The 22,855-nt window shown below is 40.2% G+C and overlaps 3 protein-coding genes across 4 annotated transcripts in view; 1 reads left to right on the top strand and 2 right to left on the bottom strand.

Annotated features, from left to right (window-relative positions):
* Positions 1–1,264: 1,264 nt before the first annotated feature.
* On the bottom strand, positions 1,265–10,103 carry ehhadh (enoyl-CoA, hydratase/3-hydroxyacyl CoA dehydrogenase). Its single transcript, XM_082175671.1, has 7 exons — positions 9,782–10,103; positions 9,363–9,466; positions 9,037–9,206; positions 8,720–8,831; positions 7,507–7,611; positions 3,803–4,144; positions 1,265–2,604 (listed from the first exon to the last, which is right to left on the bottom strand). Exons 1-7 carry the CDS (start codon positions 9,853–9,855, stop codon positions 1,352–1,354), a joined length of 2,160 nt encoding a protein of 719 aa, XP_082031797.1. The 5' UTR covers positions 9,856–10,103; the 3' UTR covers positions 1,265–1,351.
* Positions 10,104–10,487: 384 nt separating this feature from the next.
* tmem41aa (transmembrane protein 41aa) lies at positions 10,488–18,662 on the top strand. Its single transcript, XM_082175695.1, has 5 exons — positions 10,488–10,726; positions 15,323–15,473; positions 16,335–16,496; positions 16,594–16,732; positions 16,810–18,662. The coding sequence occupies exons 1-5, from the start codon at positions 10,554–10,556 to the stop codon at positions 17,028–17,030; spliced, it is 846 nt and encodes a 281-aa protein (XP_082031821.1). The 5' UTR covers positions 10,488–10,553; the 3' UTR covers positions 17,031–18,662.
* Positions 18,259–22,855, bottom strand: part of igf2bp2a (insulin-like growth factor 2 mRNA binding protein 2a) — a 69,291-nt gene continuing 64,694 nt past the window's right edge. For both annotated transcript variants that reach the window (XM_082175673.1, XM_082175674.1), the window contains exon 16: positions 18,259–22,319. In XM_082175673.1, coding sequence (XP_082031799.1) covers positions 22,224–22,319 — 96 coding nt within the window. In that variant the 3' untranslated portion in view covers positions 18,259–22,223. The remainder of the gene's footprint in view (positions 22,320–22,855) is intronic.

Here is a 22,855-nt window from a genome sequence, read left to right as displayed (position 1 = left end):
ATTGCCTTGGCATGATGGCTTTTCTACTATGTTTATGACATTAAAAATAAAACATATGTCATGTAATATTACATTAAAATATGTTTAAGACTAAACTTAACTTGTGCCTCATGTCTCACTTTACCCCACAGCATTTGTCTCACTTTACCCCACCGCCACATTTTAGAAAAAAACGATCTCTCTTAGCAATTCAGGCTTATCTTCAGCTAGCATCATCACATGGTTTTATATGTTGGTAGTTCATCAACATGTATGATATAAGTTTTTTTACCTGAATCAATTTGCTTTGGCACAACAGTTGATTAAGTTGACAGCAAGAAAATGTACTTTTACATGCAAAAAAAATATTTTTGTGAAAAAAACATGCTTACGACAGCACCATGAGGTCCTCTCCTTCATGGCCAAGGGGAAATGGAAGGGGCTTGAAAACATAATGGTCATATGACCACAATTGTGTTCCATTGCCTAGATATAGGGGGTGTCTCACATTACCCGATGTCTCACATTACCCCGTTCTCCCCCTACAAATATTTTTATAAAAAAAAAAACATAGTTGTGTTTTCATATTTTATGAGGACTTTCAATAGACATAATAATTTTTATATTTTACAAACTGAAAATGTACAACACAACGGAAATGAGCCACAACGGAAAATGTACAGCACAACGGAAATGAGCCACAACACAATGGAAAATGTAGAACAGTGCATGGCATGGAAAACTAACTCGCGCTCCGAGAGCCCTCTAGTGGTCGGGGAGCATTTCCGTTGTGTTGCGGCTTTATTAGTTATGTTGTACATTTTCCGTTGTGTTGTGGCTCATTTCCGTTGTGCTGTACATTTTCCATTGTGTTGCGGCTTTATTTCCTTGTGTTGTACATTTTCCGTTGTGTTGTGGATTAATTTTGTTGTGGATAAATTAAACATTGATCATGGTTCCACAAAAATATTAAGCCATTTTAATATATAGATTAAAAAAAATTCTTGACCACCAAATCAGCATATATAATGATTTCTGAAGGATCATGTGACACTAAAGTCTGGAGTAATGGCACCAATGGGCATGAGACCAGTGCTGCGCAAAAAATTAACCAAGGTAATAAACCACATTACTAACAGGAATTTACAACCACAGTCCTTTCTGCCAAAACTATATATATATATATATATATATATATATATCTGCTTCTAAGAAATGCAAAAATACACAGACACAGGACATTAAAACCTATTCGTGGTGAAATAATAAGCCGACACGACATAGATAAGAGTTGAGAAAGTCGATTCTTTATTAATAACCGGCTTTATGTCGAGTTTTAAACTTAACATATAGCATGTTGTTCATGGCGCTCTTAGAGATGGCTGTGCATTGTTTTGATATGCTCTCTCCATTTTTGGATAGGAGGACTGCCACAAGCCACAAGTTTTTTCAGAAGAGGACTGGGCTCTAGATGAGACACATCAGGATGGGCTTGGTGGTAATGCTCCAATCTCTCCAGGACTCTTTCCAGGCCCACCATGCTGGCGTAGAACATGGGCCCACCTCGGTGCCTTGGAAAGCCATAACCGAACTGATAGATGACATCAATATCCTCCGGTCGGGCAGCTATGCCATCCTCCAGAATACGAAAGCCCTCGTTGGCCAGGGCGAAAAGGCATCGCTCGATTATTTCCTGATCTGTAATATTGCGCGGTTTAATGCCGTACCTGCTCCTGTACGTCTCAAGGAGGTTCTGGATCAGTGGGTCAGGCTTTGCGTTTGTGCCCCCAGGTTTGTCGTACATGTACCAGCCACGACCGGTCTTCTGGCCAAACCTGCCTTGCTCACAGACCATGTCTGGAATGGGACAGTACTTACGCCCTTGGCGCCTACGTGGGGGATTTTTCGGGTCAACATCAGGCCCGGTCAACCCGGATTCCTTCCGGACTCTCCAACCAACATCAAGACCTGCAAGGTCAGACATCCTAAAGACACCCATCGCAAAACCAAAGTCCTCCAGAACCTTGTCGATTTGTTCAGGTGTGGCCCCCTCCTCCAGCAGGAAGGTGGCTTGATCAGAGTAAGGCTTCAGCATACGGTTTCCGACAAAACCAGGGCAGTTTCCAACAGCAACACTCACCTTTCCCATCCTCTTCCCAAGGCTCATCGCTGTAGCGACGGTTTCACTTGAGGAGCGAGGCCCACAGACAACTTCTAAGAGCTTCATGACATGTGCCGGTGAGAAGAAGTGCATCCCAATCACCAGCTGCGGTCTATCCGTCACACCGGCCAGCGCATCCACATCCAGACCAGAGGTGTTGGAGCAGAGTAGAGTGGTTGGTCTACACACCTTGGACAATTCTTGGAAAACACGCTTCTTAAGTGCCATGTCTTCAAAGACTGCTTCAATAACAAGGTCCACATCCTTCAGGTCCTGTAAGCTGAGGGTGAATTTGAGGAGATTGAGAGAGGCACTCACTCCCCGTCTTTTGGCATCTCTCTCCAGCATGCCAATCACCATCTGCCTGCCAGTCTCCATGAGTTTCTTGTCTGACTCTACAGCAATGACAGAAATTCCCACACGTGCAAGAGACACAGCAATGCCCCTTCCCATAGTGCCCAGACCTAAAAGGGAGACAAATTAATGGTCAATATGGAGTAAAACAAAACCACCAATTTAAAACAACATAGGCACAATTAGACTTGTTAATTGGCAGATGGTGAAACTGATCAGAGCACAAAACTGTGCCATATTTCTATGCATGAGGGTTTGTACACTGCCAGCATTCTTCCTCTGTGATAACAGAACATCTCTACTTGTCTCAAACGTAAAGCAAACAGATGTTTCAACACTTCTGAAAAACAACATTGGCACACTAACAACCTATACGTGTGCATAAAGCTGTCCAAGATAAGAATATTGAACAGAAACAAGTTTTTTTAAATGTATTTTTACAATATCAAATGTATGGTTTAAGTCGCTTGGGTTTAATAGATGGAAGTACATATAAAAAAATAATTAATGTAAAAAAAAAATGTTGTTTTTTCTTTGGAATATTAAAGGGATACAGAAAATGTTCAATTCTGTCATAATTTATTCATCAGTCATTCCAAATCTGTACTTTTTTCTTTGAAAAACATATTTAGAAAAATACTCTTTTTTTTGTCCATTCAATGAAAGTCAATGGGGTCCAATGTTCTTCTCTATTTCAAAATATCTTCTTTTGTGTTGCACAGAGGAAGGAAAGTCATATATGTTTGGAACATCATGAGGGTGAGTAAAGTTACCATTATAAAAATCATTATAGTTTTTATTTAATTAGCTTTTATGTTTTATTATGATTTAATAGTTATTTTAGTAGAATTTTTAGTGAATGTGTTTAGTAAATGTGTTATATGCTTTTGTCATTTTTACACGTTTTCTTTTTAATGTTACTTTTTTTTTACTAAACTTATTAAGATTTAGTTTTTATTTATTTCCATTTAGTAATTTTGAGTGCTTCAACTTATTTCATTTATTTGCCAAGGCAACATTTCTAATTTTTGTTTAGTTTCAAACAGCTCAAACAGCAGAACACGACTCTAGAAATGCCAAGGTCATAAGTTTGATTCCTATGGAAAGCAAATACTGTAAATGTGCATCTTGAATGCAATGCAATCCGCTTTGGATAAAAGTGTCTGCCAAATGCCTAAATTTAATACTTATAATAATTGTTTTTTATTATTCCATTCACAACATTTTTTAATAGTTTTAGATAACCAAATAACCCTGCTAACATCCCCAGGTCTTGTTCATGCACATAAAGACATTCTCTCTTGGTACCTATAACGGCTGCACTCCGGATCTCTCTGGGTTTGGTGTCATTCCATTGCGCTCCACTAGGTAGAGTCCATTTCCCAGCAGTCCTCTCAGCAAAGAAGCAGTACTGAAGAGCCCGGGCCTGGCCAGAGTTGAAGAGAGTGGCCATCAGTTCACTCTCCCGCTTTATTCCCTGGCTGTAAGGCATTGTAGCGGCTGCCCGCACTGCCTGAACACAAGCCAAAGGTGCCAACATTCCCCGAGCCTTCTTCTGAATCTGCATAGTGACCGCTTCTAATAGGGCATCCAGATCTGGAGGGCAGGGCACGGTCAGCGCGCTCAGTCTTCGGGAAGACAGCGGTTTGGCTGTGAAATATATAATGGATATTATATCAAAATATAACCTAAAGTGATAAACAAAGGCAATGCTAAGAGGATTGAACCTCATGTGGTATTTCTGTTCATTTTATAACAAACATGGCAATTACTCTGAATCAGTAGAAATGGAACGGTCAAGAAGAAATTCCAAAATACTTATGGTAATCAGTTTCTAAAATATGTTAGATTTATGAAAGTGTGTAATCGTAGCATTCAAAATACACAAACACTAGACCTGACTTGAGTCATCTGCCTATCTCTTGGCACGCACGCACACACACACGTTGTGTTTTCATGTTTTATGTGGACTCTACACAGACATAATGATTTTTATATTCTATCCTAGCCATCACAGAAAACTTTCTGCATTTGTAGTTTTGTACATTTTCAAAAAACATCATTTAGCATGATTTATAAGCTGTTTTCCTCATGGGGACCAAAAAATGTCCCCACAAGGACAAGGATTTCGGATTTCCCAGGAATCATAATTAACCTAATTATAACCAAGTCTTGATCCTCAAACAGGCCTTTAAAGGGGGTGTCAGGACCGGCCAAAATGTCTTCACTTTACTCTCTTGGTCCTCACTCCAATGGTCTAAAACTCAAACCAGTCCGAAAGAAAGATAGACACACACACACACACACACATTACACAACAGCCCATCAAAACTGCATTTTTAGTGTTTTGACTTCCTGCCTCACTAAAAGGATTACGCAGGGCGGTACCTGATTCAATATAGCTTTTAACTGCATTAGATTCATCTTTCTCTCTGGAATCTGGGTCACTCTGATGAGCCTTAAAGGGCCATCGGGACCAGAAACCAACAGTATTGTCTGTTTTCTGCTCTGTCCTGTTTTGAGCAATCAATAGAAAGTATATTGACAGGAATTAGCATTTCAAACAGTGTTGTTCCTTTCAAGAAACACATAGAAGCATGAGTGTCCAGTTTGATGTCTAGTGTGCTGTGCTATAGTGCACAATACAGATGTTGCTGTGGTTAATCTGTGGTGCTGTGGGAAGGACTTGAATCACTAATGCTGTGATTTATTGTAAGTAGGGCTGGGTCAGATCCTGATAGGTGCATTTGGCAGATGTTTCAACGACTGGAAAACAAGATAAATCTCTGTAGCTATGAGTGCCGAGAGAAAGATTCTACAAAAAGTGTTGAGGGAATATGAGTGTGGCACTTTTGATTACTTTTTAAATAGTTTTCTGTTATGTAAGTAAATTAATAAAACAGAGCAAACACAACAATCTTGGTTCAGAGTATTTTTCCCATTCATTGTAAAAAAGGATTTGAAACAATTCTTCAGGTAAAGAGTTGTAATTCAAGAACTAAACAAACCAGCTACAAGATTAATCACACCATTTCAATATTTGATTTTAGGCAACAACAAAAAAGACATTAATGATGAGTAAATAAACTACTCATCCCATGAAGCACTGTGAAAGATATTACTGAAGTTAAATCAATGATATAATATAAAACGATTGACTTACAGTATAGTAATTATGAAGTAAGAATGCCATTAAAAAGGGTGGAGTCAGTAAGGCTGCATTTGTTTAATCAATAACAGTAAAAACAGTAATATTATGAAATATTATCATAAATTTAAAACAACTTGTTTCTGTTTTAATATATAAAAAAATGTAATTTACATGATCCTGCATACATCATTCTAATACGTTGATTTGCTGTTCAAGAAACACTTATTATTAATAGTGCTGACAATTTTTTTTTGTGGAAACTGTGATAAGAACAGCGTATATTCATATATTCACATGTGATTATAGGTTTCACATGGGAATTTTACGTTTCACATGTGAGCTCATGGGTTTCACATGGGAATTTTACATTTGTTTCACATGTAATCACATGTGTTTCACATGTGTAAATGTTACAAAAGCACACATTTCCCATGTGCAAAACATGTTTCACATGTGATCCACATATTTCACGTCATGTCCATTTAACATGTTTTTACATGTTCATTTCATATGTGCAAAATCACATGTGCATGTGGTCACATGTGAAGGTCATGTGTTTTTTCTGTAAGGGATACTTGAAATTGAAATCTTTTGAAACAATGTAAAAGTCTCTGTAACTGTTGAATAATAAATACGCGCTGAAATGCTTTATTGGAGTGGGAGGTCTCTGCTGAGCTCTATCAATGGAGAAAATTAATGGGATTTCTTACCTCTGGGACTCTACCGTCTCACAATAGATATTAAGATCTATCACACACATGAGATTTATCATCCAGGCTAATTCTCAGCCATTCTCTTTAAACAAATTCTGTGTGGCCGCAATTTGAGATGGAATCAACCCGTTTACATTCGGACAAATTTGGACCATTTGCAATTTACCATTAGTCAGTAAATCAGGCACATTTGGCTGTTGTCCACCATACCTGTGCCACGTTTGCTCTTGCTCCTCAGTTCCATTTAGTTGACTGTTGCAAGGATTTTGCCGGGTTGATCTTCGCTCAGCGTGCGATTACAGTGAGAGCATTAGCTTTTGTGGCCAATCTTTAATCTCCCTCCACAGCTTATCCTGACTCTAGATGAACCCTGATCTCTCCGTAAGAGTGTCACTCACAACATTCACATTACAAGAGATCTGGCTCCCTCACTCTCTGTAGAGCATGATAAACAGCTGCACTTACTGTAGACCTAGAAAAGCCGAATAATTTGACAGAAATACTTCAGAGAGCCCAGCAATCGTTTCAATGATTTAATTGCTCTCATGTGACTTTTCATTACTGGAGGAAATGGGGGTCAAGCAGGAGGTGAAGAATTGGCATTCATTTTTCAGAAGCTGCAGAGAATCTCTAATTATTTTTCAGAGAGAGCACAATTTAACACGCTCCAAGCGACAGTATAAACAAAGATTTTTGACTTCACTTGCCCCGTATATAGTTAAGACGGCTGTACTGAAAGTCAGTACAAATATAACCATTAACATTTTGCAGGTTTTTAAACCAGTTCGAGGGGATTTAAAGACCATCTTATCATCAAAAGCGAATAAAAGATCTGTAATAATGAGAGCTGTTTTTACAAATAAAAAAAATATGCCATTTGTTTAAATTGTTCTCCAATGCTCAGAAGGTTCACAATTAATATTCTAATAATGTCTGTTCCTTTTGACTTTTTGAAAAATAGATCAAAAGCACAGAACGACTCTGAAACTCGTTGACAAGGATATGAAACATTAATTCCATTTGCTGTGACAAAGGATTTATCTGGAACCCTGACTCTGAAAGCCTGCCAAAGACTCGGCTTCGCTTTACTGTTCAGTCTTTTAATATCCGCATTTCTGCTTTGCAAGCTCATGCTCATGCTGACATACCTACAGCTCTCAGGGCAAACTCCACAGCCACCTCACAAGCATTCTGCTCTGTGACCTGGTCAACGATGCCCAGCTTCAGAGCCTCCTGGGAAGAGACATGGCGGCCTGCAATATGAAACAATAATTCCGCTGTTGGTAAAGGAGAAACTGAGCGATGTGGGGGTGCTTGTCTTGATTATTGTTTTGCTTTATACATTATGACAATGGGTGAGGAAAATCCCATCATAACCATAAAACAACTGAAATCTCACTGCGCATTTTTAAAGGATTAGTTCACCCAGAAATGAAATGAAATTACTCACCCTCACAGCGTTTCAATCCCATATGCTGTTATTTTACCAGTGGAAAACAAATGAGACTTTTTAAAGAATGTTCTTTACAGCTCTTAAAAAAAGAAGATATATGTGGTTATTATGAAATGTACAGAAAAAAGCACTGAAAAATTCATTCATTTCCTCTTTTTGCATTCCACCAAAATAATAATAATAATAATAACTATTATAATACATACATTTGGAATGACATGAGGATGTGTAAATAATGACACAATTTTCATTTTTGGATGAACTGTTGCTGACACGATTTTCTTTTTAGAGGTGTTTTACAGCAGAACTGAACACTGTTTGCATCATTGAATCATTATTTTCCTGTTTATCCCTGTAAAGCTGCTTTGAAACAATCTGTATTGTATAAAGCGCTATATAAATCTGTATTGGATAAAGCGCTCTATAAATAAAGGTGAGTGGATTTGACTTGTTGCTATACAAGCCATAAAGCAAATCAATCAGAAACAGTGCGCAATGCTGACACCTGGTGGGAAAAGTTTGATTTATTACTGAAAACAAAATGTAGTCCCCTACTGTTTTCATTTTTATCATAAAGTGCATTGGATGATCAGATTAACTGTAGCACTTCTTACAGTGAAGAATTAGTGAATTATTTATGAAATCCCTTTGAAAATATCAGAGACATGGCAGTTATTGAGCAGAAAAAAGAAAAAAGCGAGGGGCTCAGCTCACGCAATTTTAGCCAATCAGGAAATTCAGAAACAATCTCTGCAGGACATATTTCAGTCACTTGACTTTGACTGTTATGTTTGTTTTTTTGCGGAGCTGGGATTTACAGAGTAGGGCATGTGGCTGAAATTAGCAAAGAGGCTGAAATCTGTTGGGGTGAATTGTGGGTGTGCCAATAGGCTAAGTGTATGATTTACCCGTGGTGATTAGTTCTAGGGCAGCAGGAATGCCAATGAGCCTGGGAAGACGCTGAGTTCCCCCAGCAGCTGGCAGGAGGCCCAAAGTCACCTCTGGAAGTCCAAGACGTGCCTGGAACGCATAATACATTAAAGTACATTACATAGTGCATAAACCACAAACCAACAACCTTTCCTTCTCTTAATAAACTTCAAATATTGATATCAAAGTTCAACCCATTAACCTACAACATTGCAGCACTAGACAGTATTGCACAATATTCAAGCATGTAAGCATGCATGTTCATAAGAATACACAGCAGTATAAAATGGTTTACCTTAGAGTGTGCAATACGGTAGTGACACACGAGGGCTAATTCAAGGCCCCCGCCTAGAGCCACCCCCTCTATGGCAGCAACCACAGGCTTCTCTCCGGCCTCTATGGAATCCAACAAGGGTAGCAGAGGAGGTCCTCTCATAGGCCCAGCAAACTCACGGATGTCTGCACCTGGAGAAAAATGCATTATCATCAGATGGTCTTCTTACATAACTCAGCCAGAACAAGCAAATCAGTGAAAGACTTGTGCAACATACATGTGCCAGCATGTTTAACCTGAAAATGTCATTTTTATTTTTGGTGGATGTTTGACTGTGATATTCTAACCTCCACAGAATCTTCCATTCTCTCCACAGATCACCACGGCCGTGACCTTCGGGTCACTCAGGGCTCGATCCATGGTCTTTGCAATGCCATGACGCACAGCAGAACTAAGGAAAAAGAGCAGATGGGCATGTTAAAATCACTATTGTTCATTGACTTTAATGGGTTTGTATTAATGCACTTGAAAACACTTTCAAGGACACTTTGTGGAATTTGAACTCTGTCTATGTGGAAGATCATGTGTAACAATCTTATTTATAAAAGTTTTTTAACTACGTTTTTAACTAATGTTGTTACATAACAATAGGAAAATACATGCAAGATTAAAAAAATTGCTATACTTTGGTCTTGCTTTAATAAGAACAAGTACAAATGATTGCAAAATATGTAAATGCATTAATTTTTTGTAGGTTTTTACTCACCTTAAGGAATTGACTGGTGGGTTGGTAAGAGTGATCAGAGCAACTGATCGTTTAACAAGTTCATATCGAGCCATTGTGTTGAGCTGAACTGTTTTGTTTTGAGTTGAAAGAACTGCAGGACTTTGGAACTTGTGACCTGCAAACTCAGTGCGTCAATGCACTCTGATTTATTATTTGACACGTCACATCTCCTAAGTGTCTTCCGTGACGATTAATTTTTAATGCGATAGTATAAACACATTGCTTTTCCAAAAAAGCTAACGTTATTCAAATAACATCTGGTCACCGCAGGAGTCGGCTTCCATTCCCGGAAGTGAATTTACAAATTCTACTATGGTCAAGGACTGACAGAACATTAATCAAACGTCACATAAGTTTTGGAAACACACACATTTTAAATATTATTTTTATAATACGGAATATATTTTTATGTATAAAAGCTTTTTGAACACAAAATATTCAACTTTTCATGTATTTATTTTATTACATTACATTTATTACACTGTGGCATCTTTTTATTTTCAAAAAGGCAATGTTGATTTTGTCTGCTTGGTAAACTGGCGAATCAACGATTTCCACTAAAGCGAGGGACTTATGAATATTAAATAGATCGCGTGGCTATGCACGCCAAGAAGGTTACCAATCCGCGGTCACATAGAATAATTAATATTCATAAGTATGGCCTTCGCCTACGTAGGATTCGTACTTTCGCTCCCGGAAGTTATCCGCAGTGAATGGACATGCAGTATCTGCGCTCTCTAGTGACTTCGTCATGCGCTCGCTTGCTGGACTGATCGCTGTAATAGTAACGGCTACATTTTACCTTTATTTACTCTCCTCTTATCTCCCCCCTGGACCCCAGCTGCCTAAACAGGACCATGAAAGAGACACTGCAAAATCTAATGGTGAAGACAACCAAAATGAAATGGAGACTGCAGCCTCCAGGTGTGCCTCTCTAATGTTTGTGTGATGATAACTACGGTCTGTCTTTCGCTATATAACGATCGCTCTCGCAGCTGGAATTGTGATTTACCAGTCTTATGCAAAACATTCTGAGGATGTAGCTTGCATAGTGTAGAAAACGTAAACATTATTAAAATGGATGCTCTCTATCTTGTCCTTGTCTCCAGCTGTCATTTGTCCTTCTGCAGTGAAATTAGATCTGTTCTGTTGCTGCCATGTTCATAATGTAGAAGTTTTACTCGTGACCATTCACTACTATTATCTGCAATACTCTACCTAACGTTACTCATATTAGTATATTCATTTATCTATTATCTTGACATATTTCTAGGATAGCTTTTATTTGCTTTTTCCTCTCTTTATGTTTTTATTTTTATCTTACTGTTTTTTTTTCTATGCAAGCATAGAGAATCTTGCACTTGGTTCAACGCACCACCATTTCCGTTCCATACTTATTGCGTTTCTGTTTCACGTTTGTACACCTGCACGAACAAATGGCATTTCAGTCTGCTGGGCAGGGCCATTCGCCTATATAAGCCAGCTAAGAATACCATTTTTCTCCGAATCTTTTGACTGAAGAGCGGCAAGCAACAACTTTTGTGCTGGAGCGGTAGCCCGGCCAGCTACGCAATGCTCATTCCTGTTATCTCAAGGAACCAAGGTTACACTAGTAACTGGGACGTTCCCTTTTGATATGGTTCACTCACATTGCGTTAGTTGCCAACGCAATGGGAACGCAATCCAATAGCGCCGTGCTAATAGCACAGAACGAAGAAAACCGTCCTGCGAGCCCAGCCTATAAGCACTCAAAAATTAGGGTCCTAGATAAACTGCAAAAAGGCCTTACTGGGGCAGGATTGCCTAGGGACAAACAAAGCCATCTTAACAATCTGCAACGAACTGGAGCAAGTAACCTTATCTGATCATCTTTAGGACCCATCCTGACACTCGCACTGGGACGGGGAGCCAGCGCTCGCGTTTTTGCAAGCGTGAAGAGGAAAAGTGCTCTTTTTGTGAAGGTGTTTGTGTTTTATTTTTTGGCTCGCTATAACAGCGGTGAACCGCGTGGATGCGTGCATGCATTTTTTGTGGGTCAGACAGACCAGTTACTGACAACAAACACATCGTCGCCAGCGGCCAGAACTGAACAAGGTTGGGAGGCGGGAACAAATTCTCTTGGGAGGTGGTCTGGCCTCGGCGGGACCTTGCCTTCCCCTTTTTATGGCAAACGCATCAGAGCTGCTTCATCTTTGGCTCAGTGTCCAGCGCTATATTCGGGCAGGGACCCTGGTATTTAGGAAGGGGGTAGCACTTGCAGCTACAGGGGCGCTGTCTGACCTCATGCTCTGGTTGAGGCTGAGCAGGTGTCGGGCTGGTTTGGTTGGCTGCCGGGTTGACAAATGTTTTTTGCAACCTAGCACAGCCAAACTGGACCGCTTCAGCAGGAAGTGGCGGATGGCTTGCAATGATTTCTGTGCCGCAGTAAAGCGGAGTTTGGCCTGAAAGGCCTGGAGGACCGCCATTGTATGTAGAACAGATTCAGCTTGGCCAGCCGCAGAGTAAGCTCTGGCCACTAGGGTGGACGTGGTCCTGCACGGCTTGGAGGGATGAACAGCCTTGACTTTCCAAATCAGTGCTGTGGGTGGGCAGAGATGCCCGGCGACGGCTTCATCGAAAATGTTCTAGAGGGTGATTTTGTGCCTCTCTGTGATGGTACCACCAGCCACCGCTCATTTACCGACCATAGGCCGTTCTGGTAGGGATGTAGACTCGTAATGCTGCTTTCACACCAAACGCGAATAGTACGTCAAATTCGCGTCTATCGCGTCTAGTTGGACGCTTGAACATTTTGAATCCATTCGTTTGCGCGCGCAAGTGCTAGGCAGTTGTCTGTTTGCAAGATGGCTAATGTTGATCGAGCGTTCATCAAGAGATCACCGCTCGTATTTGCTCTGGAGAGCAGAACAGCGGCGTAGGGATCATCGTTGTCGTACTTGGGTCCACCAGACCCTCGATCCGGAGGCGTACCCAGTTTGGCGAGTTTCACCACTTGCTCCAGGAGCTGCGCCTGGATGATGGCCGCTTACAGCGGTACTTCCGCCTGTCCCACGCCCAGTTTGATGACCTGTTGTCCCGCATCGGAGCGAGGATCACCCTCGCCCTCACCCACCAAATCTGTAATTTATTTTTGTTTTGATGATAAATGGAGCCAGCCTCCAAAAGTAATTAACCTGTCCTGTGATTTTCACAACACTGTCCAGACACAAACTATGTTCTTATACACTAAAGTATGTTGGTTGTTACATTAGAATAATAATGTTTCATATAATCCAGATTTAGATATGGAATAAATAGCATTCAATACAAAATGAATATGTCTCATATATTGAAATCAAGTTTTTATGTGATAAAAGATTGCTTTGTTTTTACTTCACCACGTGACAGCAGCAAGCAGGCTCCTGATTGGTTAACGCGTCACGAACAGACGCCAAAGTTCAGATTTTTCAACTCGAATTCGGTCAAACGTGTGAATGCACAAAAATCACCAAATAAAATCACTTGCGCCAGATGATCAATTCGCGCGAATGAGGCGGATTCGCGTCCACCGCGCCGCGCTAAACGCCTCATTCTTGCCGCAGGACCTCCAGACGCGCGTAATCACGTCTTTACATTGACTTAACATGGAAATCACTCACACCAGACGCTCTATTTGCGGTTGGTGTGAACGCAGCATAACTGAGTGGAAGTGGGAGGGTTCTGAGCCTGTGGTAAATCTGTAAGCAAGCGTCAATACCTTGAATTTGATGCGAGCTGCAAGTGGTAGTCAGTGCAAAGAGACGAAGAGAGGTGTGATGTGGGCCCTTTGGTTTCGTTGAAGACATTTTACATTTACATTTACATTTATTCATTTAGCTGACGCTTTTATACAAAGCGACTTACAATTGCTATATATGTCAGAGGTCGCACGCCTCTGGAGCAACTAGGGGTTAAGTGTCTTGCTCAGGGACACATTGGTGTCTCACAGTGGATTCGAACCCGGGTCTCTCACACCAAAGGCATGTGTCTTATCCATTGCGCCACCACCCCCCAAGACAAGACGTGCTGCAGCATTCTGAATCTTTTGTAGAGGTTTGATTGCACATGATGTAAGTCCAGCCAGAAGAGCATTGTAGTAATCAAGCCTGGAAATGACCAGGGCCTGGATGAGAAGTTGTGTTGCATGCTCAGTTAAGAAAGGCCTGATCTTCCTGCTGTTGTGCAGTGCAAACATGCATTAATGAGCTGTCTTAACAATGTGGTCTTTGAAGGTCCTCAAAGATTACTCCAAGATTTCTGGTCGACCTTGAAGGGGTAATTGATGATGAATCTAGCTGGATGATGAAATCGTGCTGTAGAGTCAGATTGGCAGGGAAGATGAGAAGCTCAGTCTCAGTGCCAGGTTGTGGCACAAGTGAAGCACTCACTGTTCTCGCCCCAAGGTGTATAGGGCACTCGTGGCGTGATGCCACGTGACTAAATGCCGATGAAATTTCCTCTTTCAGGCATGAAATTTGCTCTCAAGATACGCTGGATGGCAGCAGGGGAGCTGCAGAGCTCATTGGCGCTGGTTAATCCACTTCTTTTCTTCGCAGTCTTCTTCAGAGTCAACGAGGAAATGATCTTCGCACTGAAGGAGAAAGATTCTGAGGAAAAAAGCATACCGAGCCACCTTATATTTTTTTTTCCTCATCTCTGATGAGGTGGTTTAAAGGGTTAGTTCCCCCAAAAATGTAATTTCTGTCATTAATTACTCACCCTCATTATATACCCTCATTAATTACTCACCCCTTCGTTCATCTTCGAAACACAAATTAAGATTTTTTTTTATGAAATCCAAGAGGTTTCTGAACCAGCCATAGGCAGCAATGTCACTGCAACTTTCAAGGCTCAGAAAGGTAGTAAAGACATTGTTAAAATAGTTGTAGTAAACACACAGCAGTGCTTCCATGTTCTACGTCAGAATGCCGGCTCACCATCGTGGTGCTCATGTGAACAGCATCGGCCAATAATGAGCCGGCATTCTGACTTAAGACCCGGAAGCGCTGCACTGTCTTTATTCCATCAACAGCATAGGAGACGGACACAGAAGAGAAGAAATTGTTGAATAAAGTTATTTTTGTTTGTTTTTTTGCACACAAAAAAGTATTCTTGTCGCTTCATAACATTAAGGTTGAACCACTGTAGTCACATGGACTCTTTTAACAATGTCTTTACTACCTTTCTGGGCCTTGAAAGTTGCAATGACGTTGCTGCCTATGGCTGGTTCAGAAACCTCTCGAATTTCATCAAAAATATCTTAATTTGTGTTCAAAAGATGAACGAAGGTCATAGAGTTTGGAACGACATGAGGCTGAGTAATTAATGACAGAAATTTCATTTTTGGGTTAACCCACCCCTAAGGCTGGTAACCAATGGGCTGTTAACATTGCAAAAGGGTGATACTTAAGGTATTACCAGAATGTATTTGAACCAGATAGGTAATGTCCAGATACTGTCCTTGAAAGTTTACCAATGTCATGTGACTTTATTTTGGTCCAGGTTGAAGTTCCCATCAGACCTGGATGAGCTGAAAGAGATGGCCGAGCTGTTGCAGTTTTATAAAACAGAGTACACAGGATATGTGCTGTTACTCTTTTGCAGTGCCTACCTCTACAAGCAGGCTTTTGCCATACCCGGTTCCTCTTTTTTAGTAAGAGCACAACTTTTACACAGAAACATTATTCTTGAATGTACACATTTATCCTTCCTATTGTGTTGCGGGTGAATTTAACCCGCATTCTGGTTAAACTGTTCATTTCTTCTGGAAATGTTTCTTATTTATGGTTATGAATGTGCATTCAAAGTTTTCTACACAGATATGTTTTGGAAAGGCTGTAAACATTTTGGTGACAACGATCAAAATGACCCTCACTGGTTTCCATGTGATTTGTCAAAAATCAACACCCAAGTCAGGCAAAAAACTGAAAATGTATAATGTAGCTTGCCAAAGACTTAAATATGAAATGCATGAGAACATGAGGACTGAGAATTATACAAATTTAAGAAGATAACCATCCAAGAATTCTGTTTCTTCATCTACTTGAGTTTTCAGTCACAATTGTATGTTTTTTGGATCTTAAATACTAGACTGTTGCAGCACTAACAGGAAGTTTGAGAAACCCATTTTACCCTGAAAAGGCTCTGAGAACCAGACATAACAAAAAGGCAGAGGCTATTTATTTACACCAAGTACAAATAGCAATAAATTCCACTTACACAAAGCACAAATAATGTTAGATGCTATTTATGCTTAGTTGTAATAATTTTCACCTCCTGCAAATAGTCACTGCAAGTTGTCATAAAAAAAAAAAAAAAAGAAGTTTTTTTGTTTTTGTTTGTTGTCTCTGACAACATTGGTATTGGCTGTTTTTAGCGAATTGCATGGGGTTAATTTGACCCCCCACACTAACAGTGTTCCCATATTATGGTCACAGCTGGAGGGTTATGTACAACATGCACCTTCATATCCTTTGATCTTGACTTCTACATTAAATGACTTTATCCCCCCCAGAACATCTTGGCTGGGGCCTTGTTTGGGACGTGGTATGGTCTTCTTCTCGCCTGTGTCCTCACCACAGTAGGTGCCACTCTCTGTTTCCTCCTGTCCCAGGCGTTTGGCAAGGAGCACATTGTGAGACTGTTCCCTGACAAGGTGGCCAAGCTGCAGAAGAAGGTACATCTAGTCATCTTCTAAGAAGTCTGAAAGCACGAAGTATTCTAATCATCACTGGATTTCATTTATAATTTTACTAATTTTTACTTTTTTCCAGGTCGAGGAAAACCGAAGTAGCTTGTTCTTTTTTCTACTGTTCCTGAGATTCTTTCCCATGAGTCCAAACTGGTTCTTAAACATGACTTCCCCAATACTTAATATTCCTGTCACTCTTTTCTTCATGGCTGTCTTCATTGGTAAACACTGTTAAATGAAGGAACATTTCCCTTAATATTTGTAGCATTTATTTGAAACATGTTTGTTTGTCTTTCAGGCCTGATGCCATACAACTTCATCTGCGTCCAGACGGGATCAATGCTGTCTCGTATATCCTCTCTGGATGACTTGTTCTCCTGGAGTGTGTTGTTGAAACTGCTCCTTATTGCTTGTGTCGCCCTGCTGCCTGGAGCTCTGATTCGTAAATACAGCACTCGGCATCTCCACCTGGATGGCCTTGAAACAAATGGACTCAGGCAAGACAAGAAGAACAGATAAGGGACAGTGTGGGGTCATTGATCTGATCCTACTTAGTCACTTTATGGGTGGCTACTATTTGAATTCAAAGTGTGTTTTTGATTTTTGTGGCCTAACATTTTTAAAAATGGAAGTGTGATTTTTTACACATTCTTTACTTGGAAAGCTGCTGTGTATTTTTTTGGCACAGGTTGTAATGTATGTGAGACAATGAGCTTTTTGGTGCCATTTTGGGATGTTCTGTTGGGTCTATTATGTTGGTCTTGAATTCTGAATCCTTCTTTCATGTACAAATCACAGTTTAAAATACACACTGTGCATTTACTCTGATTTAGCTGTCCATAACAGTCTTTTGTGGTTTAAAAGACATGGAATCTTGCAGTAAAGTATATGTATTTGAGGTATTTAATGCAGACATTGTGGATATTTTAAGAACAGACATTATGGATATTGTGGATTTTGGTTGTGCGTTACTGTTGTGGAAATTTCACATTAGCCTTAAAAAGTGAGCTACCTCACTGAGTGGGAAAATATTTAATATTTTAACATGCTGGAGTACTTGTTAATATTAAAATTGTAAATATTCACTATGGGTTTTTTTCTATATGGAAAGGCAGACATTCAATATGTGAAGTCATGCCTGGTCACTGAAAGCCCATCCACTTTGGTAGTGTTTAAATGGTATGTGCCAGTGCCATTAGGAACGCTGTGAGCAGAATGCAGTATTTTCATTCATCAAACACCCCATTCATATGAGTAAAGCTGTTTATGATGTGATCAATCATCTGACAATAAACTCATTCCATTAGCTTCTGTCAGAACATTTAATCACACCTGCATGGTGTTCATTCCAAGCAAGCATTCATATGCACAACTGAGGAGTATTATGAATGCTGCTTTAAAATTAAAGGGAAAATTTCATCACATTATGATTAGTGCATTTTGTTTAACCCAATCATTCATACCCAATAACAGGGGTGTCCAATCCTGTTCCAGCAGGGCCATTGTCCTGCAAAATTAAGCTCCGGCCTAACCCAACACCCTTGCCTGGAATTTTCAAGGGCTGTGTCCGAAACAGTCACCCCTTTTATAGTGCTAGGGCTACATGATTTTGGGAAAGAGTCTTGCAAGTTCAATTGTGTCTAATTAAGACTGAAGCTAAACTCTGCAGGACAGTGGCCCTCCAAGAGAAGGACTGTACACCCCTGGCCAACAAAGATGTCAACAAGATGAGCTTCGGACACAAGAATTGTATAAAGAATTTTATTGCTCAAATCCATGTTGATCAGCAGTACAGTTCGCCTACATTTCAAAACAACATGGTTGTTAGCAAAGAAAAACAAAAAAAAAGATCAGCTCTCAGTCCCCCTCCCCCACTACCCACAATCCAGCTAAGGGGAGACGGCAGGCAGTGCAGCAAGCCCAGTCTCTGTTTCACATCGCTCGAAATGAACTAACGTGAGAAGCTAGAGAGCTGCGTAGGAATGGATCTGCCGTGGAAAAGGCGCAAAGAAGTTTTCACAGCCTATGATTTGCGTTGATTTCTCATGCATCGCTCTGATTTCCTGCTCTCATCCCAAGTTAAACGCAATTAGAACGGTGTCTTCATACTGTGAGCAACTATAGCTGTGTTTGTGGTCTATTCTAATATCATTCGAATATCAAAAAACATAGAACAGCACCTACTTTAAGTCTCCGTTCACCCTAAAAGGGTGGCCCAAAAGCAAACAACAATGAGATTTCATGCCAAGACTACAAACAACAGCTAACCCTAAACTGACCTGATTCGTTCGACTTATATTAGCTATGACTTATGGCCTAAAGATAATGCAAAGACCTCAATTATCCCTAGCGTTATGTTACAGGATATCGTAATGGATAGCGAGACAGCGTGATTACCAGATTACAGAGACAATAAAACAGTGTGATGTTAGTTAATGCATGTATCGACTAATGCTTCTGTAAAGTTAAATACTGATGCACGACTGATGCACACGTGACAAAGCTTCGAAATACAAACTCTTTAAGAAAAGTTAAGAACCACTGTAGAACTTTAGATAGGTGTCTATCGACAGCGTGGCGCGTTACAGTTACAATAACACTTAAAAGTGAACCGAGTTACCATACTGCTACACAACCTGAACTCCATCAATGAGCAAACACCTGAGATTAAGCAGAAAGTCAATAATTCAGGGGAAATAACGCCCTCATTTGGCTACGAGCCTTCACAGAGACAAGAACCGTAAGAACCATGTTCAGCTTCTCAAGTGAAAACTTGTTAGAAGTCACTTGATCTACCAGAAGCCTCAAGCCTTTACAAACAGAAACGGCATCGGCACCTGGCATCTGTGCTACTCTTTGTGGATAAGTGTGGACAAGTTGCTTCAGTGGGTATAAAACAATTTACACAAGTCTACGGTAACACACCCCTTCCGAAAACGGTTACTAAAACTATAGAGCGGGACTTCTTGCAGTTCAGTAAACAGACAAATAATGTGAATTACTGTATGAATGCAAACCAGCTTTGCAAGTACACACACTTGGACCTGACCATGTAACTGTCTTCCATCTCGATTTGACATAGGCCTCGGTCTTTGAGAGATAACACGCATGTACAGTAGACCAGCAATAGATCCACTGCATTCAGAGCAGATCTGAGGCGACAAAAATACCTGCATTTGTGATTTCTGTGTGATTACAATAAACAAACACAGTGACTCTGTGATTATTATATCAAGTTAACAGAGCTGTTTTATTTTTTATTTTTTTTATTCATATCAAACCAGTTTTGTTTTGTGAAAGGCCCTGATAGAAAAACCTCAATTAAAAAAATTGGTCTTACTGTAATTCCTGAATTTGGACTCATTTTTTTTTATAAAATGAAAGCTGGCTTACGCTTCAGACAATGTAACTACTCCTGGAGAATGCTTTGAATTAAGCCATTCTACTTGATATTCATAGTCTTTTTCAACCATTTGTCATTGATCTAGACATCAGTACACAGTATCCATATTTAGAACCCCTTTCGGGCAGCTAAGTACACCTCAGTTACACATTCCATAAATCACGAGGTTGTGATCGGTAAAAGAACGCAGTAAATTCAGATACAGTTTTGAAAGCTTTAAGATCCATTCTTTGTCAGATGAACCTGAAGACTTCAGACTAGTCTTTTTCTTGAACTTGTATGATTATCATAAAAAAAGAAAACGTTCAAAACTTTCAGTTTACAAGGCATACAAAATGTTGGGAGAAAAAAAGGGAAATTAAGATTGGACTGAGGTACCCTGACGCCTGAGGTAGATCACAATACTGACATGCGCGCCAATCACATTCTGATCAAAGTGTTGCGTTGATTCATTACTGTTCTTACTGTTAGTATACTACCAATATTCATAGTCTACTTCCAAGAAAATAAACACTTCCCTTCAGAATAACATGGCAGTGTTCCACCCAAAAAAAAAAGAGACCTTTTCTGTTTGTTTCTGATTAATAGCTCTCATCACAAAATAGGAAAAAAATAGATTCATAAATATTTCTCTCTCTTTATATATATATCTATATACACACACGCATACACACAAATGGAAGCTGTGCGTATTGGCATAAACCTTGCGTCTGGAAGATGAGGCTTAGCTCTCATTGAGCGAGGGAGCTGTCTGTGATGTCATAGACTGGTGACGTTAAGGCCACGAGCTTCCATGGTCAAAAAGAAGAAGAAAATAAAACATAAAGTGATATCCATGCTGTCGATCAGTTTCCCAAAAACAGCCAGAGTATTGTAAAAAAAAAAAAAAAGAAGATAAAATTAAAACAAAAACAATATCGCTGACCAACCAGCTCACTGAACATGACAGGGAGGTGCTCTCTCTAAAAGGCTGCTTATTGTACATTCACAGCTGTCATGCCGTTTAGAAAGCTCCCTGACAAAGAGATTTAAAGCCAAACGCGGTCGTGTGTGTGTACCACAGGTGCCTCCTCGTCCCACAATCAACCTGACCCTCCATCACAGTTTGAGTCACCCATCTTTTCGTTTGCTTTCAGCATAGATTAAGGCAGAGTTCTTGGTGCACATTCGATTTCGCTTCTGCCAGTATCGCCCAATGTCAAGCCAGTAAAAGTGCGCTGTCATTCAGGCGCTGGTGCTTGCTTCAGATTTTTTTCATACCCCCTAAAGCAAACAAGGGGTGGTGACTCCCAATCCACATCTACTACATACCTACTTCGTCTCGTAATGACTGCCGCCACAAGAGTGTGGCAGTGATGAAATAACAAAATGCAGAGGCTGCAAAAACACTGGCGTTAAAATAAAAATGGAGTGTAAGAGCTGGATAGAAATAAGAATAAACGAAAAGCTAAAAAATTAAAGATATGCACAGTAAGAAATGTTTCAATGTTTGCATCCGTTGGCACACACAGGCTTAAGTAACAAGGATCCGTTGCGTTGGATGATGTGTCCTGAAATGCAAACAGGCTAAGATATGAGTAAACGTTCTGTCCTTTACATTTCCAAACATTCTCACATCCCATCATCGCAGAAATTAGAAAAACATAATGTTATGCGTACGCAACCGCGTATGTGCACTAATCGCCCGCTTGCTGGCTTGTGCAAAACAAGAAGAATTATACTTCTGCTTCAAAAAACTGTATATTTGTTCTAGTGTACTGGTGACAATACTGCTGAGGATCACTGAAATCGCAATCTGAGCATAAAAAAATAAATTAAAAAAAATCCGTCGCCAATTGCCAACTAGTGCACACCCACACTTACCTACCCAAAAAAACAGCAACACAACTCAGTCAAAATGCATCAGTGTACACGTGTTAATGGAGCGTCTTATCTTTGTTAACCCTATGTTAAGCCTAAATTAAGAAGTTTCTAAAGAAATTGTTACTTGGGGCGACCATGATGTGTCCCGTCCTGATAGTAGACGCCCCATACCTATTCGTCTCTCAGTCAGGGTGTGTTTGAACAATAAAAGGAACACTTGTCTTCCTTGCACTTCCTTCCTCCCCCCCCCTCCCTCCCTCCCCAAGCTGGCAGTGCACTCAGAGCCCTTCTGCCTGTGGCTCCTTCATCTCCCCTAGAAAGAAGTTCTTTGGTTTTGATCCCGCGGCTGCTGGTCTGCCCGGCCGGTCCCCTGCATCCGGTCTGGTCTGATTCCAGTTGGGAGGGCTACATTCATTGGCAGGTGCCCGCTGGGGCTGCCCTGATGGTCACTTGGAGCGGTGTGTCACGGGGGTGCCTTGCTGGTGCTTCTGTTCCTGTTGTTTCACCTGCTGGATGATCTCCCTGATTTTCCTCTGTGCAGTCTGTGGGACCAGAGGAGAGCATGTTTATTGTGCTAAATGTTTGGTTCCACTTCAGTTTCAATAGGAGAGAGGCGACTGCTTGAAGGTGGCACCACAAGACATCATGATTTCATGTTTGTGTTTTTTTTATTTACACACCCAATTCAACAGCGTTTAGCTTTTACATGGTCAAGGAACAAAATTAAGTAAAATACACTAACATTCAAAAGTTTGGGGTCGGTAAGATTTTTTCTGAAGTCTCTTCTGATCATCAAGGCTGCATTTATTTGATCAAAAATTTTAATTAAAATTGTGAAATATTATTACAATTTATATAAACTGTAATCTATTTTAATATATTTTAAAATGTAATTTATTCCTGTGATGGCAAAGGTGAATTTTCAGCATCAATACTCCAGTCTTCAGTGTCAATGATCATAATATGCTGATCTGCTGCTCAAGAAACATTTCTTATTATTATCAATGATGAAAGCAGTTGTGCAGATTAATATTTGTATGGAAACTGAGATAAAAAATAAATAAATCAGGACTCTTTT

This window comes from Leuciscus leuciscus (genome assembly GCF_965113295.1).
Source record: "Leuciscus leuciscus genome assembly, chromosome: 7".
Taxonomy (NCBI): Eukaryota; Metazoa; Chordata; class Actinopteri; order Cypriniformes; family Leuciscidae; genus Leuciscus; species Leuciscus leuciscus.
This window is presented reverse-complemented; position numbering and strand designations above follow the sequence as displayed.

Excerpts from the sequence above, each read along its gene's own strand:
- ehhadh (XM_082175671.1), bottom strand. The coding sequence starts at position 9,855 with ATGGCTCGATATGAACTTGTTAAACGATCAGTTGCTCTGATCACTCTT. Across the intron at positions 8,832-9,036 it reads ACCGTATTGCACACTCTAAG|GCACGTCTTGGACTTCCAGA; the intron begins GTAAACCATTTT and ends TATGCGTTCCAG. Across the intron at positions 7,612-8,719 it reads CCTAGAACTAATCACCACGG|GCCGCCATGTCTCTTCCCAG; the intron begins GTAAATCATACA and ends TTCATATTGCAG.
- tmem41aa (XM_082175695.1), top strand. The coding sequence starts at position 10,554 with ATGCGCTCGCTTGCTGGACTGATCGCTGTAATAGTAACGGCTACATTT. Across the intron at positions 15,474-16,334 it reads TACCCGGTTCCTCTTTTTTA|AACATCTTGGCTGGGGCCTT; the intron begins GTAAGAGCACAA and ends TATCCCCCCCAG. Across the intron at positions 16,733-16,809 it reads CTTCATGGCTGTCTTCATTG|GCCTGATGCCATACAACTTC; the intron begins GTAAACACTGTT and ends TTTGTCTTTCAG.